The sequence below is a fragment of the Dendroctonus ponderosae genome, unplaced genomic scaffold (assembly GCF_020466585.1).
Source record: "Dendroctonus ponderosae isolate FM_Combo_2020 unplaced genomic scaffold, Dpon_F_20191213v2 Dpon_F_20191213_5, whole genome shotgun sequence".
NCBI classification, from domain to species: Eukaryota; Metazoa; Arthropoda; class Insecta; order Coleoptera; family Curculionidae; genus Dendroctonus; species Dendroctonus ponderosae.
Window position 1 is genome coordinate 4,212,592 of NW_026018715.1, and position 22,461 is coordinate 4,235,052.

Sequence of the window (22,461 nt, forward strand, 5' to 3'; positions counted from 1 at the left end):
ATTTCGGAAAGACTAATACACTTACAGACAAAATGGACAAACAACCCTCACAACTGGACCATACTGAATCCCCTTTGCCTAACAAGACGGGCAAAACCGTTTTCGTACCCCAACAGATACTTTACTAGAACACCTACAAACGCAACTGAACTAACGACTAAGACCTGTTTGTTTTGTGGGGCAAAAATTTTTTATTTTTTTTTGTTACTGATTGAATTATACCAGTGTTAGGAATAGGACTTAATTTTAGAATAAGCTAAGCTAAGACATATATGTACTACTCAAGGGCAGAAAGACCGATTGGGTCGATAGCCTTTTTCTATAGGAAGTAAAGATTATTTATATATTATATATATGGTAATATTTTGATCTCAGAAACCATTCCTCATCTTCAGACGATTTACTAGTCTATTACACTCATAATAGAATAAGTAAGTCCCCTTCGTATTTGATAGCTAGTAATAAAGCTACCTTTCAATATATTGTTTAACCAGAAGTACCTTACTGAAATTCACTTTCATTGTCAATTGTCATCAAAATTTTCGTTCACATACTCAAAATCCCCAGTACATTCGCCCCATTCATACATAAATAAAAATTAATAATTAATAATCAACTCTCAAAATGCAATGTCCACCTCCTCAGACAGAATGCGTTCACGTCGATATTACGGTACTGCCATCAGGCCCACCCCCAGCAGAACCCTTCGAACCCACCATCCCACGTAAACTGTTAGCCATTTTGAACAAGTACAAGTACAATTGGAGATTGGAACAACTTGCAAAACCCAAAATACAACGTCATAAGTACCAATCCAAACCTGAAGGAGAAATTCCTCCATCCAAACTTCCACCAAAGCTGAGCGATGAAATTAAATTTTATGCCGATCAACTGGCGAAGCCTAAGCTACTGTAAGTACTTTCCAGTTAAAAAAAATCTAGAATAATTTCAAAGTTACATATTATGAATTGTAAATATTTTAGGAACCTGTACGTTAATCGGAGATTATATGGCGGTCACACCAGAAGCATAATGAAGAAGTACAACAAAAATATAGGCAAAGCATGGGATTCCATTTACAATTATTACAAGAAAAAGGAACGAGACCGAAAACTCAGGTGACTAATCAATTTTTATTGGACGACGAACACATTGGTCATACGCACCCACATGATTATCCATTAATAGAAGTTACTTAGTATTCTTTTAGTTCTGAGACAATCTGTATGGACAGGTGATAAATATTCATAATCATAGTCATATTTACAAAATTAAAGAGCAGATTTAAGAGAAATATAAAAAGTTGAGGCTAATTTATAAAACAATTTGAGCGAAAAATTTAGACAAAGGGCGTAATCGTTTGCTCCAGAATGTTATATTAATATATTCGGATTAATCTTATATTGATTATTTACATATTTAAAATATGCATTTGTACATAAATTTTTTTTTCGTGGAAAGCACTTAATAGAATTTAAAAAATTACATTTTTACTTTCTGACTTAAGCAGTTTAGACGCCTTTCAAATCCAAATTGATATTTCTATTCAGGGGCTATTCAGAAATTAAATTTAATACAGCGACAACAAGACTTATTAGCTGAAATTTTAAGAAAACTGATCACACCTCACAATGCTTCATGAATTGCTAGAAAGCGGTGAAAGAAGAAATTTTCTCAGAGCCAATGAGTAAATAATTTTGGCATTGAGTGAACGAAAGAGAAATACTTATTTTTCATTATTATTATCAATTTCAGTACATTCAAAACGGTACAAAACATTTCCTAAAAATGTATTACATCTTGATTTTCTTCGATATTTCTACAAGTTACTTTCGTCATTTGAAGTTAGTAGGTGCTTTCATTTTGTTGTATTTTGAAAATACATATTATTTCAGAAGGTTTGCAACTTACTATTTCAACAAATGGACAAACACATAGTACTTTAGCGGAAATATTGCATTTGCGACACATTGTTTATGTGCAAGTTTACATTTCCTTATGCTGTATGTATTGATAATTTAGAAACAAAAATGGTTTAATCGACAAAAATGACTTGTACTACAGATTCACAATATTAAGCTGTAAAATCAAAATTAAATTAGATTATATTAATAAATTATTATAGGCTGTATCAGGAGGCCAAGTGATCAACTATTGTTCCGTATCGTTTACACATAGATTATTAGGCATATGGCTTTCTTTCTTATACTTAGAATAGTTTGCCCTCTTAACAAGTCAAACAATTTTGAAGATTTTACTATGTAAGTGCGTTTTCAACATAAAATCAATCTAAAATAATTCTGACGGATATGATCGACATATAATCAACATAATTGAAACATTCATCAGAAAAATCTCAAGTTCATCCGAGTTCAATGGGATTTAAATTTAGGATATGTAGGGTACGAGGGTTATGAGGGATGTCGTTCGAAATATGTATTTGTCACTCGATGGAAAGCTCTTAACCAGCACATTACTATAGGAATTGTATTCACTATGGTCTTTTTGGCACATTTTATATACATACATTTCAATAGAACTTATAAATCAATCTAACTCCTAACAACCTCATATTTTAATCGTTAATGTATAGTTTTCTAAAGAAATCCCAATCCAAAAAAAGAGGCACCTAAAGACTGTTTCAACCTTTTGATTAGCTAATTGCAGACTCCACTAAGGAATTTTATTTTCATTCAATAAGTAACTTAAATACTTTAACAACAAAGAATCTAATTATTTAAGTGACGACGTTTTGTCAGATAGCGAAAATTTTCAAATTTTTATTAGTATTTCGGGCTAAATATGACAAACGCACATTGTTAAATTTGCTACTGTCCTACGTATAATGAAATCAATAAAATCAAAATATTGATTGGTTATAAAATGGAAGGCTACTCTGAATAGGAGCATTGCTATTTTTAAAGAGCGAAAGAAGCATGTTCTCAACATAACTTCTGAGTTGACTGCTATGTTAATAGTTAGATTAAAAATTCACCACAAATTAGTTACAATGTCGAAGTAAAATAATCAGATAGACTAGTGTTCAGTCATATTCGCATGCGGAATGATTTAGGTTTCTTAGAAAGAAATTCGAGATAAACCAAGAATTGAGAAATAGATTTTACGAAAATTTCATACAAAACTGACAAGTATTTTTCTTAACAACACAAAACACTAATCCCCAAAACCTTCTATTTATCAAATATAACTACTGATATTTTGATACTTAATTTAAGACAACTTCGACAAAAAAGGAAAACGAAAAGCAAAAAGCCCGTAGTAGACCAGACAATAATTGATAACTTGGCTAAACCAAAGCCGGTCTTTCAACCAGAGCCTGCCAAGGTTAGTTATTGAATTTATATGTAGTTTGTTGTCACTTATTTGTATAACAGCCTTATATTAATACAGTTTTATGGTTTTCAGAAGCCTTCGAAGGTATTTTCAAATTTTGATCGGCTTGATGAACTCGCGTCACCTAAACCTAGTCACCTAGAACCTCCCAAAAGTCTTGAGGTAAGTTCAAATTAAGTCGATTTTTATTTGCAATCGCCCTCAGCCTGTAACATACGCTTTGTTTCTGGACAACAATTTGCTAAAATTGCAAGCAATATTTGCAGTTTTCAGTGCCAAAAATTTAGGAAACAATTTCAAAATTTGACATTTACAAAATGTAACAATCTAGCTTATTGGTAAATCAAACTACAATTCAGGAAAATGTGAGACAGTTTTATTCACAAATATTTTAGAACCTTAATATTAACGTTAATAAATAATGTTCAAATTTCCATTACTTCACAACACATAACATTTGCCTAAGATTGCCTAAGAAAACGGCAAGTTAAGTTTCCTGATAATGAGAGCTCAGAAGAAGCAACAAAAGACTTTCCTTCTACTAATTTAATTAATCAAAAAGACCCTTTTTACGTTTTATATTTCGCAGCGCTGGTGTTTGAGCTCAGTAATACTAAAAAAATATAAATGGTTGCCTTTTAAACAGCATTCAATTCATTCTTAGAACATTTAATAAATGGTGAATTGCGTATTTGCTTGCTTAAACTTAGCTTTCTCGGCCAACAAGGTTTCAGTTTTGTGTTTCAACTCAAATTTCAAAAAGGTTAGTTATAGAATTAAATTTTTTTAACATTTAAGTAATTTTATAATGTATATTCGCATTCTGTAGTTTTATTTCATTGACGCCTCCACACACGAGACGAATATGCTTTATCAATTGTTGAATATTCATTCTGAACCTGGAACTAAATTTTAACCGAAATTGATTCGTGACGCAGATCATTCAGAGTGCAGAATAGGGCTGCTAAATGTCGCAAACTATATAATGTAAAAACTTTAAGATTTTATTAAAATATTTAATGAAAGTTTTGCATAATTGATAAATTTGTTTATTTGAAATTAAAAAGTTTGGTAAAAAATGCTTTGTTCCAGCTATGTGGAAGTCTACCAATCGTGCATTCATATAATAATTAGCTATTTACAAACATTTTAGTGAATAGTGTCAAATTTTTTCCTATGCTGATATAACGATTTAAGATCAGCACCATTATAGAATTTTTAACTGTAAACACATAGGATGCGACCCTGTCAACGCGAGCTTTGAGAAATCTGCCAGACATAAACCGGGAGGTTTTCCATGTCCTATCCTTATATCCTAACCAAAACCCATACATCATTTTCCTATATTCTCCCCATGAGGAAACCACCTTAAATGTTTTCTTTGTTCCTTCGTACAACATCATGAATATGTCCTTATTAAATGAGTGCGCAGTTTCAAGCTCCCCGATCGGATCTCCGGGGGAACAAATAAGAATGAAAACATGAATAACAGGAAACTGCAAACAAAGCAAATTAAGAAAATGTGTACATGAAATGTGAAGACAATGGCGCGAGCTGCTAAAGTTCAGAATGCGCTGTTGGTGATGTGGAGATTGAATATATATATCATGGAAGTGAGCGAGATGAGTTGGTGCGGCTCCAGTTACTGCGAAATGGAGGGTTATAGAGTATACTATTGCGGAACAACTAATAAGAAGGTACGAGCACGGAGTGGGACTGATTATCAGAAAGAATGTTGCTGGACACGTCACTAATTTTGTGCCTATCAACGAAAGAGTCATGCTCCTACCATTGAATACGTCACGAGTGAACACCAACATAATACACCACAGTATATGCGCCTACCACTAATCACCATAAAGAGAAAGTAGAATAATTTTACTCTCAGAATAAGGATCCTATAAAGAAACTCTCTAATCAAGAAATCCTTATATCAATGGGTGACTTCAACGCCAAAATAGGCAAAAAAGAGAAGGGCAACACATTGGACCTTACGGAGTTGGCGTTAGAAACATGAGGGATAAACTTTCAGTGTATTTGCATCCGAACATTACTTAGTAATAACAAACACCTTCTATGAGCTACCAGGCAGATGACTATACACCTGGACTTCTCCCAGAGACGACGAAAAAAACCATACTATCCGAAGCCAGATAGATTATATATTAATAAATCGAAGATATAGGGCAGAAAGACCGATCATCGATAGCCTTTTTCTGTAGGAAATAAAGATTATTTATATATATATATATATATCGAAGATATAGAAACAGCTTTGCAAGCGTGACAACATGCCCAAGTACAGTCGGACCACAAACCGCTTTTGAGATTAAACATAAAACAAAACAAGCAAAATATAATCTAAGGAAATTTAAGAACGACGCAATAAGAAACCACGTAAAGACGGACATCAATGACAGATACAACAGCTAATGTCAAAGATACAGAAAAGTTACAGAAAAGTTCAAAAGGAAACATGTGGAAAAACTTGTAGATAATGCAGGACAGCTGATTGTGGATAGAGAAGATATTAAAGAATTAAGCTACCATTGGTACTCTAAGGGGGAACTGCTCCAGGGTCGGATGGAGTACAATCGCTTCTTCAGGCTTCTTGACGACGAGTCAAGCTATTCCGGACTGACATGTTCAATAACATCTACAAGAAATAAATCTCTGAATTTTTAATGTTACCAAAGAGACAGGGAGCCAAGACGTGTGGTGACTACAAAACTTAAAATAGTCTTATGAGTCACATGCTAAAGCTCTTCCTCAAAATCGTTCATCAAAGAATCTTTAAGATCTGCGAGGAAATGGTGTCACATACACAGTTTGGATTTATGAAGGGCATGGGTACAAGAGATGCACTTTTCTGTCAACAAGTATTGTTCCAGCGCTGTAGGGATATTAACTATTATATTTTGGTTTATGGACTACCAGGCGGCGTTCGATAGGATAAAGCACGAAAAGATTATGGACGTCTCGATGAATAGGTACCGGGATGGATGATAACGATATAAGGATCCCCCGAAACCTTTACTGAATCTATCAGCGACTATTAAAAATAATATGGAAGACCACACCGACACAGTCAACATTCTTCGAGGAGGTAGGCAGGCCCAACTAATATCCTGACATCGCTCATACTTAATATCTACTCGGAGGAAATCTTTAAAGAGGCCCGCGAGAATACCGAATTCTGCTGAATGGATAACGAATGAACAACATCCGCTCCGCAGATGATACTGTGGTTTTTAATGGCAACATGAACAACTTACAAGAACTAATGAACTGAATAAAGGACATCAGCAGTAATTATGGCTGAGAAATTAACATTAGTGAAACCAAATGCGTGGTAATCAGTAGAGCAATTGGTGGAAGGTATCACTTAACGATTAACAGAAGACCAATAGTCAGAGTAACACAGTTCACTTATTTGGAAATCATGATCAATGTTAATTGGGACCACTCACAGGAGATCAGGTATAGAATAGAGAAAGCAGGGATTGCCTTCAACCAAATGGCTAAACTGTTTAAAAGTCACAACCTCCACATCGAAATCAAAATCAGACTCCTCCAATGCTGTATTGTCCCAAACCTTTTCTATGTGATGGTCATGGATATTAACCGAGGCAACGCAAAAAAAAAACTCGAAGCCTTCGAAATGGGGCTTTTCAGGAGGATGCTGAGAATGTCATGGGCGGACAGAGTGGCCAACAGAGCAGTGATGAACACAATGAGGAAGGACTTGGAAGTAATGAACCCCATTAAGAGAAGAAAACTTGACTGCCTCGGACATATTATGAGGAACGAAAGCAAATATCAACTTTTAAAATCCGTCCTCCAAAGGAAAGTTTATGGCAGAAGACCACCAGGAAGAAGGAGAATATCATGGCTTAAAAACTTAAGAACGTCGTTCCCAAAAACTACTACCGAACTATTTAACGTAGCCGTGGACAAAGTCATCAGATCCAGGATCATTGCCAATATTAGGAACTATAGGTATTTCAAGAAGAAGAAACACATAGAAGTTTGCTCTTTATTTGCCCAAATTGATGAAATTGGATGAAACCGAGCGAGTCCTTCTACAGTACTGTCTGTTCCCAAATTAATTAAAATCAGTCATAGAACCACCCAGAAAAAATTCTACTATTTCAGCGTCTATTCAGCAGCATAAAGAAATCGATCACGTTATTTAAACTTTCAATTTCTGGAATGAAATATACGTTTAATGGCGAATTATAATATAAAATATACGTTTAATAGCTTGTAGCACAAAAATCCAAAGCGCAAACGAACTGATGCAGAAAAGAGTTCATACTTTTGACATGTAAAAAGTTCAATACCTAAATATAATCAAAATCAGCGTTCCATACATTTTCAATTCTCATATAATTGGTTCTATTTATAATGAGATAATATTTTTTAGATTAACCCCCTTGCCTTAACTTACGAACCTACAGAAAACATTCTGAAGCTGTCAAAACTGCCTGCCAGGTTGTTAAACTTGCCTCCACCTCTTGAACCAGGGAAAGTACGAAGAAGTGCTCTACGATACAAAGGTACTAATCTTCACGAGAAAAAAGAATACGTAAACAGCGTCACTGTTATACAAGTCGATTTCTGCCTGATAAGACACACATAAGTTCACCCACTCACTAATGGCTTATTAACAATACTTTTACGAAATTTCAGTACAACACAACTTTTCGACTTACTGTAAAAGAGTATGAAAATCTTACCCACTTCAGTTACTTTTCTCTTAAAGCAAATTTAGGTCAATACATTCTAACTAGCACCCTCCTTATAAAATTATTTCAGCATCTCCGCGAATCGAAGCGATGGCACAACCGAAGAAAAGCAGTGAAAAATCCAAGGAAGATGAAGACGTTGATCCGTGGGCCATTTCGAAAAATGCTTTGAAATACAAACCAACACCGAGAATTTTAGAATTGGCTAAACCAGTGGAAAGAGACTAACGTTTAATTGTAATAGGAAAAAATTCGTTTAGAAACTCTTAAGGAAAAAGTGTAAAACAATGGAACTAAATAAATATTTGTGTCTTGCCGTACTTTTATGCTGCAATTTATTTTCTAACTAAGTAAAATTGATGTATTTCTACGAAAGATCAAGCCAATGCACGGATGCGTGTAGATGCTTTACGTGATTTCAGCAGTTCTCTGAAACTCAGTGGTTTTGATTTATTAAGATTTAATTTTTCGACTTAGTTAAGATGGGATGAAAGAAGCATATGGGCGGTTTAATCCAAACCCACGGTCAATGTAGAATTGAGAATATAGGAATCCTGTCAGGTGCGTATCGGATTTTGTCGCATTTATTTAATAATTAATATCCAACAAATCAAAGGTGGCTTAAGAATAAACTGAAATTGTTTGACAATATGTTTAATACGTTTGTAGTAAATGATTGCTAAATGTTCGCAAAGTGGTAAAGCTAAGAGCTCCAAATATTCCCGGGCTAATATCCAGAATATCCAACTTTCCACTGAGAATATTCAGAACACCAATCAAACAATTTAACATTATTACAATAAATATATTTGTGGGCTATCAATATTTCAATGAAAAATTTGAGGAAAACGTATTTTTTGTTGTAATGTAATGAATATGTAGCTTCGCCACCACTGCATGGCACCGTCTTGCCACCTACATATTCTGGTTGCATGGCAGTTTTTTACACTTATTTTGCAGTAACATTTATCAGCAACATTGTTGCTGAAGTAATTTCATTCACAGTCCAAATCAGGCTCGCATTTCACTTACATGGATGGATAAAACTTATGTTTATGTATGCCAAACGAGTGGTTTTTGGGGAAGTGCATTTGGGATACATTAACAGAATTTACAAAAATTGCGTAATAAATTGGTTTTCAATACACGAGTATCAACGAAAAAGGAGCGATATGAATAGCTACTTGAGTTACAGCAGCAGAAATAACACATTTAATGATAATTATCTATAACAATTAATTAAGGAACATAAGATAGTTGGTGAGCGGGCGTCAATTTAAAACACTGCAGGAAATATACTCGTATACCTTCATATAAAAGAAATTAATATTTCATTTTTCATCTCATCTTTGGATCAACCTATATACAGGGTGTCCCATTAGTATAAACTTCTTTGTTTGCATCTAAACGGTTAGCGATGGGTAAAAGATTCAAATATTCTTAGAAAAGACTCCTAAAAGGAGTCCTACCAAAATCAACTGAGGACCTGTTTTTTAAATATCAAATCAATATGTTCTCTTCATTTCGCAATTCTGTATTAATTTTGCAATGATTTGATTCCCTGTGATCAATCATTTGTTCTTATGGTTGGTAGGAAATTTTAATTTTATTGCAAAAAGTGACATTTGCAAAGGGTATTTTGGAACTTAATATTACAGAAACCCTATAAGAAACCTGCTTTTATTCGGGTTTTAGAAGGGAACGTCTTTTTATATTTCTTACTTCAAAGCTTCATTAACCACTCTTTCCGCCTTCCAACATTTTTTTACTTTATTCTTGAGCCAAATTCAGATTTTCTGGCCTCGTATACGATTCAAAAAAATGTAATATCTAATGGTTGCATTTAAGATTTTGGACCAAGCAGAACATTTTTCTGATGAAGAATAACTGTTTTTCGTAAAATTTATAATAACAAAGTTTTCCATATGGTGCGAACTTAAGTAGACACATATGTATATGTATATATATATACATATATGTATAACCTTATCTTATCTCTGTTTTATCTCATTTTTACTGCTTGACTTTGTCCATTTCTCAAATTTTAAGAGAAACAAAGATAATAAATAGCAAAAAGAATAATTGGTAAAAGTATATAGTAATTTTCTAGTCTTGTAGAAACTGTCCCAACTGGAAAAATGATATGAACAAGAACAGAACATCAACATAAATACAATGGAAAAGTTCCAGAAAATACTTTTACCAATTAATTTTGTGCATGTCAAATAATGGTGAGAAAAGTTCGTATTTTGTACACTAGATTAGATGCATATGGTCTGTAGATAGGATAATTGCGCAAAGATATTTACAAATGATAATGTAAGAATTTCTTTATCAATTAAAGTTGGTTTAACGGCCATAAGTTAAATAAAATATAATCTGATTGTCAGACAATATTATCTTTATAAAGAAACCACTAAAATATATTAGTGTACCACCTCCAAACATCTTAAGACTTTAAAAAATTATTTTATTTGAGCTTGAAGGTGCTTTTTGAGAAGAACCGCACGTAACCCAACATGGTAGAAACCGACATCCGACGAAGAAATGGAGCTTTCACTCTCCATACCGTAAAAATGCTAAAGTATTTTTAGCTATCATTTTAAATATCGAATTCCATATTTCGTTTTCAGCTGGCTCAAATAAAGTTTTCCTAAATGAACATTTGCTCAAGTTTATTTAAATTTCTAAATAGAAAATCAACTAGAAATTATTATAACACCAGTAGTGAAATTTGCAATTCTAATAGCTGAACGCTTTAGCAATCTTCCTTGAAACCGATTAGCAAACATACCTTTGCTATTGTTCCAGAACTATGCATTTTGTTCGGCGCAACAAACATAAGTTATTCTATAATATTTCATAGTACTGCGTCTAAACAACGTCAAGCCTTGTCTGGATATTAATAGCATCCTTATATTAATTTCATGAATTATTTGATGCCCTACCCATCTAACTACCGGGTTGGATAGACCACGTTTATAAACTTAGAAATTTATTGCTAAGCAACTTTATTTTGCAAGATCTTCAATCATTTCATGTATGACTAATAGTAAATTGCTGAATCCGAAAAGTGGGCTGGATGTTTTGACAATTGTTTATTTATTTCAAGTTTGAAATACCTAAAAAAATTCTGTACGCATATGGGAATATTCTTTTAATAATAATTTTAACATTTGCTTCTTAATGATATGCAAATACCATGCACCGGAAATTTAACGCATTGCTTAAATACTCCCTAATACTTCTATACTTTGAACAAAATTCAGTTACAAGATCAGCAAAAAATGTAATAAATATATTCTACAGCGTGTTTAAATAGTTGCATGTTTTCTTGGTCAAAGTATCCGTCTGCGAGCAAAATCGGGTAGCTCAGACTAAAAAGGTCGGTGTTCGAGTTTCATGTCTTCTGAGTAATTTTAATTTATATTGTCAATCCCCTGTTTATTTGGAGCCAGTTGAGGGATTTTTTTTTATTACGTATAAATGTACAAACAAAACTTTATTACAAGCTTAAAGCTGTATGGTCATAATGGAATGGAGTACGTGACCGGTCATAAAGAAATGAATATTTATCGAATGGCTCAAAATAAATAGATGACTTAAGATTCAAACTACTCAGAAGACATGAGGCTATAAATAACATTGTATACTTTTTGTCTCTTTGAGCTACGCCATATTGCACGCAGAAATATTTATGCCGTGATCAAGAACACCCTGTTTGTTTAATTTTCTTTTTGCTTATCTTATAATTTAAAATTTGTCTGAAAATGGAGCTATGATTCGCTATGATAATCGGATCACCGACTGATGAAATAATTGCATTCAAAATTTATTAGAAACTATTTAGGATGTGTTAAATTTTGGGCACAATGTGTTTGAGATATTGTAGATACCGGGATATTAAAGCATTATGTAAAAATTTTTAAAACCAATGCTCAAACGCATGCCACTGATGAAACAAAACATTAGACCTTTGGAGAAAAATCTATTGAATCCAATGCACTTTTTGTGAAAATGTTATAATTTCGTGGAAATGAACTGATACACTAAAAGGTGTTTTTCAAAGATTTTTTCTTAAAAAAATATTTTGTTGCTGTTTATCTATCTATCTATTTATCCAAATTTACACATGTAAAGATCTTAAAAAATGGCAAAATAATAATCACTCAGTAAACATATTACTAATAAACTAACCCAAACTAGCATAAACGAGCAATAATTTATTTGCCCCAAAAAATGTAGAAAATTTCAGCTCAACACTGCAAGCTGAAGTAGTCAGAGCTTTTGCTGTTTTAAGCTGCAAGTAGAAAAACAATTTAACGTGTATATGCAGTGTTTCAAGCTGCATTCCATGAGCTAATGAAAAATGGGTAGTTCTATTTAAAAAAATACACTGTGATCTTGACTCGCTTTTCTGAGACACTCTGTATCATATAAGATATTTTTAAAATATGCGCAATTTGTGCGTCAACAACTTTTATATGAAACTATTTTTCGGAAGTTCAACACCAACGGAAATAATGGACTCTCTCGCACTAAAAAAACATCCTGTATATATTTTTTTAATATAATTTTTTTGGCATGTGTTATATTCTATATCATTTGAAACTTGCATATGCAGATCGTTTATAATCTAAGCGCAATATCGTTTTTTATTTAGATAGGTACTCACCATTTAATATTAGAGATCTGTAAGTTATTTTAAGGCAAATGTTAATGAATTGTACATATTTATTTTTTTTTATTACTTATTTAATAGGTTGCACGGTTTATTTTCATGTTACTGATCCAAGTTTTATTAATTGACATTTTTTGAAATATATAAATACATTTGCTGACTAAACTGTAAAACTGGCACAGTTTGCTATCGTAATTAAGAAAATTACGAACGTATTTCGCTGTCTGCAATCTGTTAGATGAATTTTTAGATGAATTTTCAATTATACGCTCCAGTAGAATGAAATTGAGATTTCGTTGCTTAGATTGCATCAAGGTGCAATTATTGAGTGCTTCCCGTAGCGAAATTAATCACTGAACATCTATTTGTGGAAAAATTATACTTGAAGGTATCTACCGTGTTAGGAAAATGTGTAGAAATAATGGATTATTTCGAGAAATAGTCACAATTTGATTCATGTCGAAAATTTGTAAATGGAAAAGTGTCTATGACTAACATATTTCACAACACTCTTTAACCGATTCAAATAAAAGAAACTCGGGTTTACGAACTTTTTAAAGAAATATTGGATTTTCAATTGAGCTTCGTGTTAATGTAGGTTCTACCACCCTCATTTTTTTGGCACACTATCTGTTATCTGGTAGAATAAATATCTATATATATCTATATATATAATCTTTATTTCGTACAGAAAAACGCTATCGACCCAATCGGTCTTTCTGCCCTTGTTTAGTACATATGTGTCTTAGCCTAGCTTATTCTAAAATTGATTCCTATTCCTAACACTCGTATAAATTAATCAGCTATAAAAAAAGTAAAAAAAAAATAAAATTCTTGGCTTACAAAACAAACATATTCGAGTCCTTAGTTCAGTTGCGTTTGTAGGTGTTCTAGTAAAGTATCTGTTGGGGAACGAAAACGGGAGTGTTTGTGTGAGTGGAGTGTTGTGAGGCAAAGGAGATTCAGTATGGTCCAGTTGTGGGGGTTGTTTGTCGATTTGGTCTGTAAGTGTTATTAGTCTTTCCGAAATTTTTGTCATGTTTGTGCGTTCGTATAGTAGTTGGTTGGAAGGGTTGTCGGATGGTTGTTTTTACTACAAATATATTTTTAGCAATAAATCAATTAGTTTGAATCCAAATAAGGAAACCTTTGCTTTTTTGTGTTAAAAATCTACAATTTAGATAAATGTCTTGAAGTAATTACACCACTTTTGATCTTTCCTCAAACACACATATGTACCTAAAGCAAACGTAGTTTTGAAAACCACTCGAAAAATTAACATTAATATAACTCCTGTTGGAATTATTAACACAAAAAGTTTATTTTCACTTATTTGAGACGACTGAATTTCATAATTTTGATTCTATCAATATGTTCAAAACCTTTTTATATTTTAATTTCTTAGAGTCACTTTCCAAAATACATCGCCGTTATTCTAGGATACCCTGTATATAAATAGTGTGTATGGTTACTATAACGATTTAACAAAAAGCAGTGTCAATTTAATATTGTTGGACCATTGCGCGGCGCCGCCAAATGAGACAAATGGATACAGTGCACACTCTCGCGCTGCATCTCTTTCTTCCTTATTCACTAACACAGGATAACAATGGTTGCCGATGTTTTGACAAGCCAAACAGTTTTGAACTGATGACGTTCCATATCTGTGTTGACAAGTAAAGTGGGTGGATGAAGAACATTTATAATCATTAAAAGGTTCCCTGTTTCGATCTACTTTACATAAATGAGCCTTTAGATTCATATAAAGTAAGTTCAGGGTGTACACTTTGATGCTGAAAATACCAAAAGCTAGTGTCTATTTGTTTATGTTGAATTAGTTTAATTTGAAATACCGTTTTAAAGGTTTTTGGAAAGTAGGTGGTTGGGCCCCAGTCAACATGATTGGTGGTTTATTTGTATATAACCATAAGGGCGAAGTCCTGATATCAAGAGTATATCGGGATGACATAGGGAGGAATGCTGTGGATGCCTTTCGAGTAAATGTTATTCATGCAAGGCAGCAAGTTAGGTCTCCAGTTACCAATATAGCTCGCACCTCATTTTTTCATATAAAGGTATGTTATATACCCTGTAAGATAGCAAGTAACAATCACATCCCAGCATGAAGATGGTTATTGTAATGACAAACTAATCATTCAGACAATGAAATAAGTTCAATAATTTTATTTCAAAAAGTCATATCACAGTCACACCGTGTTATATCACTTTATATCCAAAAGTTGCCCTTTGACAAGTCATTGCATGCAGATAAGTCTGATTTACTCAAAGTGTTTTCACAATTTTTACAGTTTATTATATTATCAACTTATAAAGTCATATATTCGGCTTGCCCAATGTTCTGGAAAAATTATTTATTAATAGCGAAGTTGTATGAAAAATTATTTACTTTTTACTTTACCACTCATACTACCTACTTTACTACTTCTTAAGTTAAGTTTAATTTAATTAAAAATAAGTTACACATTTTCTGATTTTGAATCTACAGCTACAACATTTGAAACGAATTATTTCCAATTGGAAAACAACTTTCTTTCTCTCAAGAAGTAGAATACATATCGATTGTACAGGGTTATTGATTGAACTTTGGCCACCCCGTTTTAACATCTAATTTGGAAATTAGAGAAAAATGTTTAATACAAAAGTTGTAGATATTAACGTCTAGTTTCTTTTAAGATTAGTAATAATTGATACAAGGTGTCTCCAATTCAAGGGACATACTAAATTTACCCTTTTTTAAATGGAATGATATAATTTTTTTAAATAGGATCACCTATCTTAAAATAAACTAGATTAATTAATATTACAATTAATAACTACAACTTTTGTATGTAACACTTTGCTCTAATTTTCAAATTAGATGTTACAACGGGGGTTCAATCACCACCAACCAATAACCTTTTACCCACTTAGTGTGATTAAATTAAATAGGGATTTTTCTAAAGTGTATGAATTTCAGATTTTATTGTATTGGAGCAGCGGTTCTTAACCTGTGGGTCGCGACCCAATTTTGGGTCGCGCTAAGTCGAACCAAAAAAGTTAGTAATACACCAAATAATAAGAAATACCAACACCTCCCAGAAGAGTTATTCCCTAATACCAGTTATTCCCTAATTATGAGTATACACACGCACACACACACATAGCACAACATATATGTGTAAGGCTGGTTTTTCCGCTCTGTGTGTAATCAAAAACCATTGCCGGAACAAGTTAAATCCTGAAATAGATATAAGGTGCTCCTTGACAAGCATTCAACCGAGGTTTGAAGATCTTTCAAAATGTATTCAAGCACAAGGTTCTCATTAAAACTGTATGACTTGCAATTAACATTTAAAAGACTTAACATATGTATTTATGTTTCTTTTTTTTTAGGAATATGTTAAAATGTCAATTATTTTCAAAAAGTTATAAATATATTTTAATTTGGTCAATAGAAATTATTAAAAACACTTAATTATTAATCCAATTTTTCTTGGATCGAGAAGTACTTTTGTTTATCTTTAATATTAAAAAATAAATTAAAAATTTGTAAGTTAAAAAAATTCATCACCGTAGGATTGAAGATTTTTTAAAAATACGATCTAAAATAAAACAATGAAAAAATTTTGACTTTTTTTGGGTCGCGAAATGAACATATTTCTCAAATTTGGGTCGCGACTTAAAAGGTTAAAAAACTACTGTATTAGAGTATGTGCTTTTTTATACTCTATTGAAAGCAGGTTTAATTTAAGCTTTTCTTGATAATCTGTTAAACCCATATCTTTCAAACCTTTTGAACGATACGAGTTGAAATTTTGAGAAAGAAATATAAATGTAGTGAAACATAAAAAGTAGTGAACCTGCTCAATAATTTTCCAGTTCTTCGGAAGGTGCAAGATTAGAGTTCGTAAGTAGAAAAGATTCTGGTTTCTTAAGACTAACGTATTAAACATGAATAATAAGTGATCGGTATCTTGCGTAAGCTCAAATTTAATAAACAAATTATCGTATTTCTAAAGCGAAATTATGAGTCTTGGGTTGAAGAGTATTTTAAAAATATAAAGTTAATTATACGTTGCCGATTTTTTGTTATTAATAATAATTTATTTCCAGGTTCCCATGATTTTGATTGTGTACTATTTTAAATAGACGTTATTTAACTAAATGTATCAAATATACGAGCTTTCTTACTTCAGTGCTGAGTTTCCTGAATAATGATAAAGCAATGATCAAATATTAAAACAATATTAATCAAGCAAAATTAAGATATTTGTCCAAGCAGGCTAAGTGTATATTTTTGAACTAATTTTTTTTATCTGGATGCAATAATATGGGGATTTTTGCAACACTTTGCCAATACCATTAAAATGTATATTTCACAATATGTAAGATGTCCCATAATTATGTGCCAATATACACGATGTTCCGTAAGCACATGATCAAAAGGGTATTGCGACATTCTTTGGCTCGAAAGAAGACAATATTTTTTTAAATCGGCAGAATGATACGATGGATTTTAATGAAACTCACTGTGAATATGTTCTTATGTAAGAGTCATATTTTGATGAAGAAACCGAGTGCTTGTGTTAAATTCTTGAGTGTCTTGATATCTGATACAGAAACTACCAGAACTTTTTATTCAATAGCTGGAATAGCTGGATTATTTCTTAAGTTGATGCACTAATGCCCAGTTTCCGAACTCCAACATATTTGTTACATACGCTTATGAGTCTCATAAAATACCAAAATCACGTCTGTTGGGTTTCTCAACGTCTGTTTAAAGCTTATTGGTTCCATAAGTTATCGAATAGATATCTACTCGAAGATGGATGGATATCGGCTTCATAACGTCTGACGCAAGCGTGTAGGGTTTGTTTTTATTTTTACAACAGAGCGATTCTAACCTAACATATCCTATTCTTTTTACATAACAGCATTGCATAACAGTTTTGTTTCGTTTAACGTATAAAAATTTATTATAATTATTTAAAATGGATAATTCGAGTTCATCTTCTGATGATGAAATTATTGAACTTCTAAGTTATATTGAACGGCCAAGACGGTATCTTGAACGAGAGGACCAAATAAACAAATATGGATTCTGAATTTCGCGACAGGTTTCGTTTAACGAAACACTGTTTCAGTGTATTATTGGACCTTATTGGGAACTACCTTAAAACATATACTGTGAGAAGGAATTCATTGTCCGTTAGTGAACAGTTATGCTGAATTCAGATAAAAACCCGAGAGCTTTTACTTCAAATCTGTGGCTGTTTTTTGAAACATCTTCAAACCATATGTTTACCGACCAATCAAAATGCGTTTTTTTTGTGGCTATCCGCTTCTTTTTTACCGGTATTTCGCACCTTCCGTACTACCAGTCAAAAATGGAACATACCCTATTAAGCAGTTCCCTCTGTCGGTCGAATTAAAAAGGTACTTATCCAACGGATTGTTATGAGCTCGATATAACTTTGTCTGTCACCGTTCGGAAACCCATAAATTTTTATCGGTCTTATAACTTTATCCACTACATAGTTATGGAACCAATAAGGGCAAATGTTGAGAAACCGGGCATAAGTCTTGTTTGACATTTTTATACTCTTTCTAAAATCTGGTAGCTTCATTGTTTTTGGGCAAAAAATGATCTGTTTTCTTACCAATTAACAATTTTAGTCACTAATTAATATTTTCCATTAACAAAACATAAAATAACTTTTTGTAATATCGGAAAAGTGCTATTTTGCTAAAAACTCGCTTTTTTTGGTGGGATTTTTGAAGAACGCTATTCGGATGAAAACTCTTCCAAAGCAAGCCCGGCAATGACTTGCCCCATGCCGGACAGTTAATAATTATAAAACGGGTGACAATTAATTTATTAATTTATTATGAAGGATCATTGTCGCTTACTATATTTGCAGTTAATTCCTAAAATTGATAAATAGCAGGAAAAGAGACGTAATTTTTTTGCAAAAAGTATTAATGCTACCAGATTTTGCAAATAGCCAAAAAAATGCTGAAACTAGTTAAAGATTTTAAAGTTAGATCCTATTCATTGATTGAGGCTCTAGCATCAACTGAAAAAAAAAATAGACTCCTGCAACAAAATAAAAAGTTCTGGCAGTTTTTGTAACTTGACACTCAATAATTCACCATTTACCCCAAGCGGATGAACTCAGTTTCTTCATCAATGACAAATGAGTCGCAAAATATGTTTCAGTATTATTTTGATTATGTATACCCTGTATAAGGAAATGGTTCAAATTCAATTCAGGTATTTCCTGATTATTTTTTTGCTTAATTGCTCATACCTGGAAATGTACGCTTCGTACACAAAATATAATTTAATACTGTTTTATTTTAAATTTTTCACTCTCATAATTTTTCCATAAGTTTGCTTGTAGTTATTGTTGTGAGGCAAAGTCTGTATATTTATAAAATCAATTATTTCTTACAATGATTGCGCATTATTGTGCGGTACCGTGCATTTTTTTAAATTTCGACAAGGGGATGGCTGTAAAAAGCATTCAGGTACTTTTATAAGCTGATGAATATTATTGCCTGGAAAACCTAATATTTTGATTTCTGCCATACAAATTGAGAAATTTATGTATATTGAGAACTGAGGAAGTGAAAGAATACAATAAAAATTCTAAAACGCATATAACTTAATTGCGTTAAATTATAAAATCATATAACAGGAAAAAGTGAATGTTAACCAAAAGAGAACAAATACAATCGGCTATAAAATATAAACTATATAAATTTCTACGTTAATTAACAGTTGCAATTTTAACAGCGAGCAAATATTTGGATCGCTGCCGTGACCAAACAGAATGTAAATGCCGCCATGGTATTCGAATTCCTGCTTAAAATCATTGAAGTTATGCAGTCCTATTTTGGCAAGATATCCGAAGAGAACATTAAGAATAACTTTGTTCTAATTTACGAACTATTAGACGGTAAGTTTGTCGGTTTGAGTATTTTTTCTATCAGAAACATTTGCGACTCGGTTTGTAGAAATACTTGATTTTGGATATCCGCAAAACTCCGATACGGGCGTTTTAAAAACGTTCATTACTCAGCAAGGCATCAAGTCTGCTACCAAAGAGGAGCAAGCTCAAATCACATCTCAAGTAACTGGGCAAATTGGTTGGCGACGTGAAGGTATCAAATACCGTCGTAATGAGTTATTCTTGGACGTGTTGGAGTATGTTAATTTGCTAATGTCTCCGCAAGGTATTGAGGTAGCAGTGAAGAATTATCTGGTAAAGTACTGATTTATTATTACTTTAGGTCAAGTTCTTTCTGCTCATGTGGCAGGAAAAGTAGTAATGAAATCATATCTGTCTGGTATGCCAGAATGCAAGTTCGGAATCAATGATAAAATTGTCATGGAAGCTAAAGGCAAAGGAGGAATTGGCACTACGACGGATTCCGATCCAGCCAGATCCGGTAAACCCGTAGTGGTTATTGACGATTGCCAATTCCATCAATGTGTTAAGCTGAGCAAGTTTGAAACCGAGCATTCCATTAGTTTTATTCCTCCAGATGGGGAGTTTGAACTTATGAGGTGGTTTATGGTGCTTTAATAGACACATGTTATCTAAGGATTTTATTTATTTACAGATATCGCACTACCAAAGATATATCTCTTCCATTCAGAGTGATACCGCTTGTTAGAGAAGTTGGTCGCACAAAAATGGAAGTTAAAGTTGTTTTGAAAACTAACTTTAAACCTTCATTGTTGGGGCAGAAAATTGAAGTGAAAATTCCTACTCCTTTGAACACTTCCGGCGTTCAGCTAATTTGCCTGAAGGGCAAAGCCAAATATAAAGCATCTGAAAATGCTATTGTCTGGAAGTAAGTGTGCTCGCGAAGAAGCTAAAACATACGTATAGTAATTCGATTACTAATTTTCAGAATCAAACGTATGGCAGGAATGAAGGAAACTCAGCTCTCTGCGGAAATTGAACTGTTAGAAACCGACACGAAGAAAAAATGGACGCGTCCTCCTATTTCAATGAATTTCGAGGTTCCGTTCGCCCCATCGGGCTTTAAGGTGAGGTATCTAAAAGTATTTGAACCTAAATTGAATTATTCCGACCATGATGTTATTAAATGGGTGAGGTACATTGGTAGAAGTGGACTGTATGAAACCAGATGCTAACTCGAATAGGCTTGAAAGGTAGACGTGTCGTATCAAGTAGAAATACTCTGTATTGTTAGTCCATAATAAATACCTTACTGGTATGCATATACAGGCAAGGTACTTTATCCTAGGCTCCCTTCTGATCCCAAACCGATGTGTTATCTAAAATTTGTTTTTATTTTATATTTAATTTGGATCTAAAGCAGCGGCAACAGTTAAAAAAACCAAGAGTGAAATTCCCGATATCTTACGAGCTTTGTCTTTGAATAATTTAAATGTGTTGTTTCAATATGAAACACCATATAACGAGACCCAACCGGATGTGAAATGTTGGCACTTGATGTTTGAAATATATTACTTTTTTTCCTACATGATTCAAAAATTGAAATAATTCAATTCGCGTTGTTACGGTAGTTTTCGTGATTTATGAAGATTCTTCGACAAGATGTGGCATAAAGTAAACGGTCCACCCTGTATATAAAGTAACATATGTTCATTGTCCTTGCAGTCATTTGTTCTAAAGTCTTACTTTATGACGCTCAGTTATACCCTTGGATTTATTTTTTGTATTTATTTGTATTGTTGTGTGCGTTTGCGAAGTTTCAAGTATTTCAATTAATGTATACTGGTGTAACACACTAAAGCCATTCATTTGTTTTACGAATAAGTCATCTGTATGCATACCTTTATGATAAGTAATTATTGAAACTTTTGTTGTCACGTATATATCGAAAATTATTAAATAATTTTGCGCATTATTGTCGCAATACAAAGACCCCAACAAGCGGCATTGTGTGACAAAATCCGATACATTATGCTAATTGGAAATCAGTAGATATATTAATTGTATTTGCATATTTGTGGAATTATTTGTAAAAAAATTGTTTCACCAACCAGCAGACGAAAGTGTTTCAGCTTTCCGCAATTCTCGTTTAATTGCAAATTTCAAGTCTAGCATAACTTAATATATACAATAAAAATATTATCAGTAGTTTTACTCTTATCCACACCCATTTGCCATCGTTCAAAACTGAGTCTGTTCTCTTGTAATTTGTAAAGTACACTCAAGCGGGTACAATACCAAAAACAGAAAGTAAAAAAATTAAACATCAAAGTATTTTAAAAGAATTATATTCGTCGTCGGTAGAGGAAGTTGTGAATGAAGCAAGTTATTAGAAAAGTTGAAGTTAGTAATGAGTTAAGTAATATTACTTAAAAGTACTGCACATTGTCTAACGAAAGGAGAAAATAGGATACAACAAACGTCAAACTGAAACGAAGCAAGGATGAGAAGTAACATCCATTGGGTATGTATCTGGTAACCATACCAGGTTTTTTTTTTATTTAAATAATATTTTATCTGTTATCAATTATATAATATGCACAATAAAGCGACGTACGATTAGAGAAAGTATTTGTTGTATTATTTTTAACCACTTCCTTTACATAACGTCGCAAAGTTAGGAGAAAAAAAGTATGCATTATTTTTATCACAATGTTAGATATGTTTGCGTTGTATGAAAATA

General features: G+C 32.7%; 2 protein-coding genes across 2 annotated transcripts; both read left to right on the forward strand.

The window, feature by feature from the left end:
* Positions 1-503: 503 nt before the first annotated feature.
* On the forward strand, positions 504-8,422 carry LOC109546643. Its single transcript, XM_019917675.2, has 6 exons — positions 504-911; positions 984-1,118; positions 3,237-3,345; positions 3,427-3,516; positions 7,781-7,913; positions 8,173-8,422. The coding sequence occupies exons 1-6, from the start codon at positions 625-627 to the stop codon at positions 8,328-8,330; spliced, it is 912 nt and encodes a 303-aa protein (XP_019773234.1). The 5' UTR covers positions 504-624; the 3' UTR covers positions 8,331-8,422.
* Positions 8,423-14,425: 6,003 nt separating this feature from the next.
* Positions 14,426-21,918, forward strand: LOC109546654 (AP-2 complex subunit mu). Its single transcript, XM_019917698.2, has 7 exons — positions 14,426-14,550; positions 14,647-14,858; positions 19,583-19,745; positions 19,804-20,022; positions 20,080-20,356; positions 20,413-20,646; positions 20,707-21,918. Exons 2-7 carry the CDS (start codon positions 14,682-14,684, stop codon positions 20,951-20,953), a joined length of 1,317 nt encoding a protein of 438 aa, XP_019773257.1. The 5' UTR covers positions 14,426-14,550; positions 14,647-14,681; the 3' UTR covers positions 20,954-21,918.
* Positions 21,919-22,461: the final 543 nt, after the last annotated feature.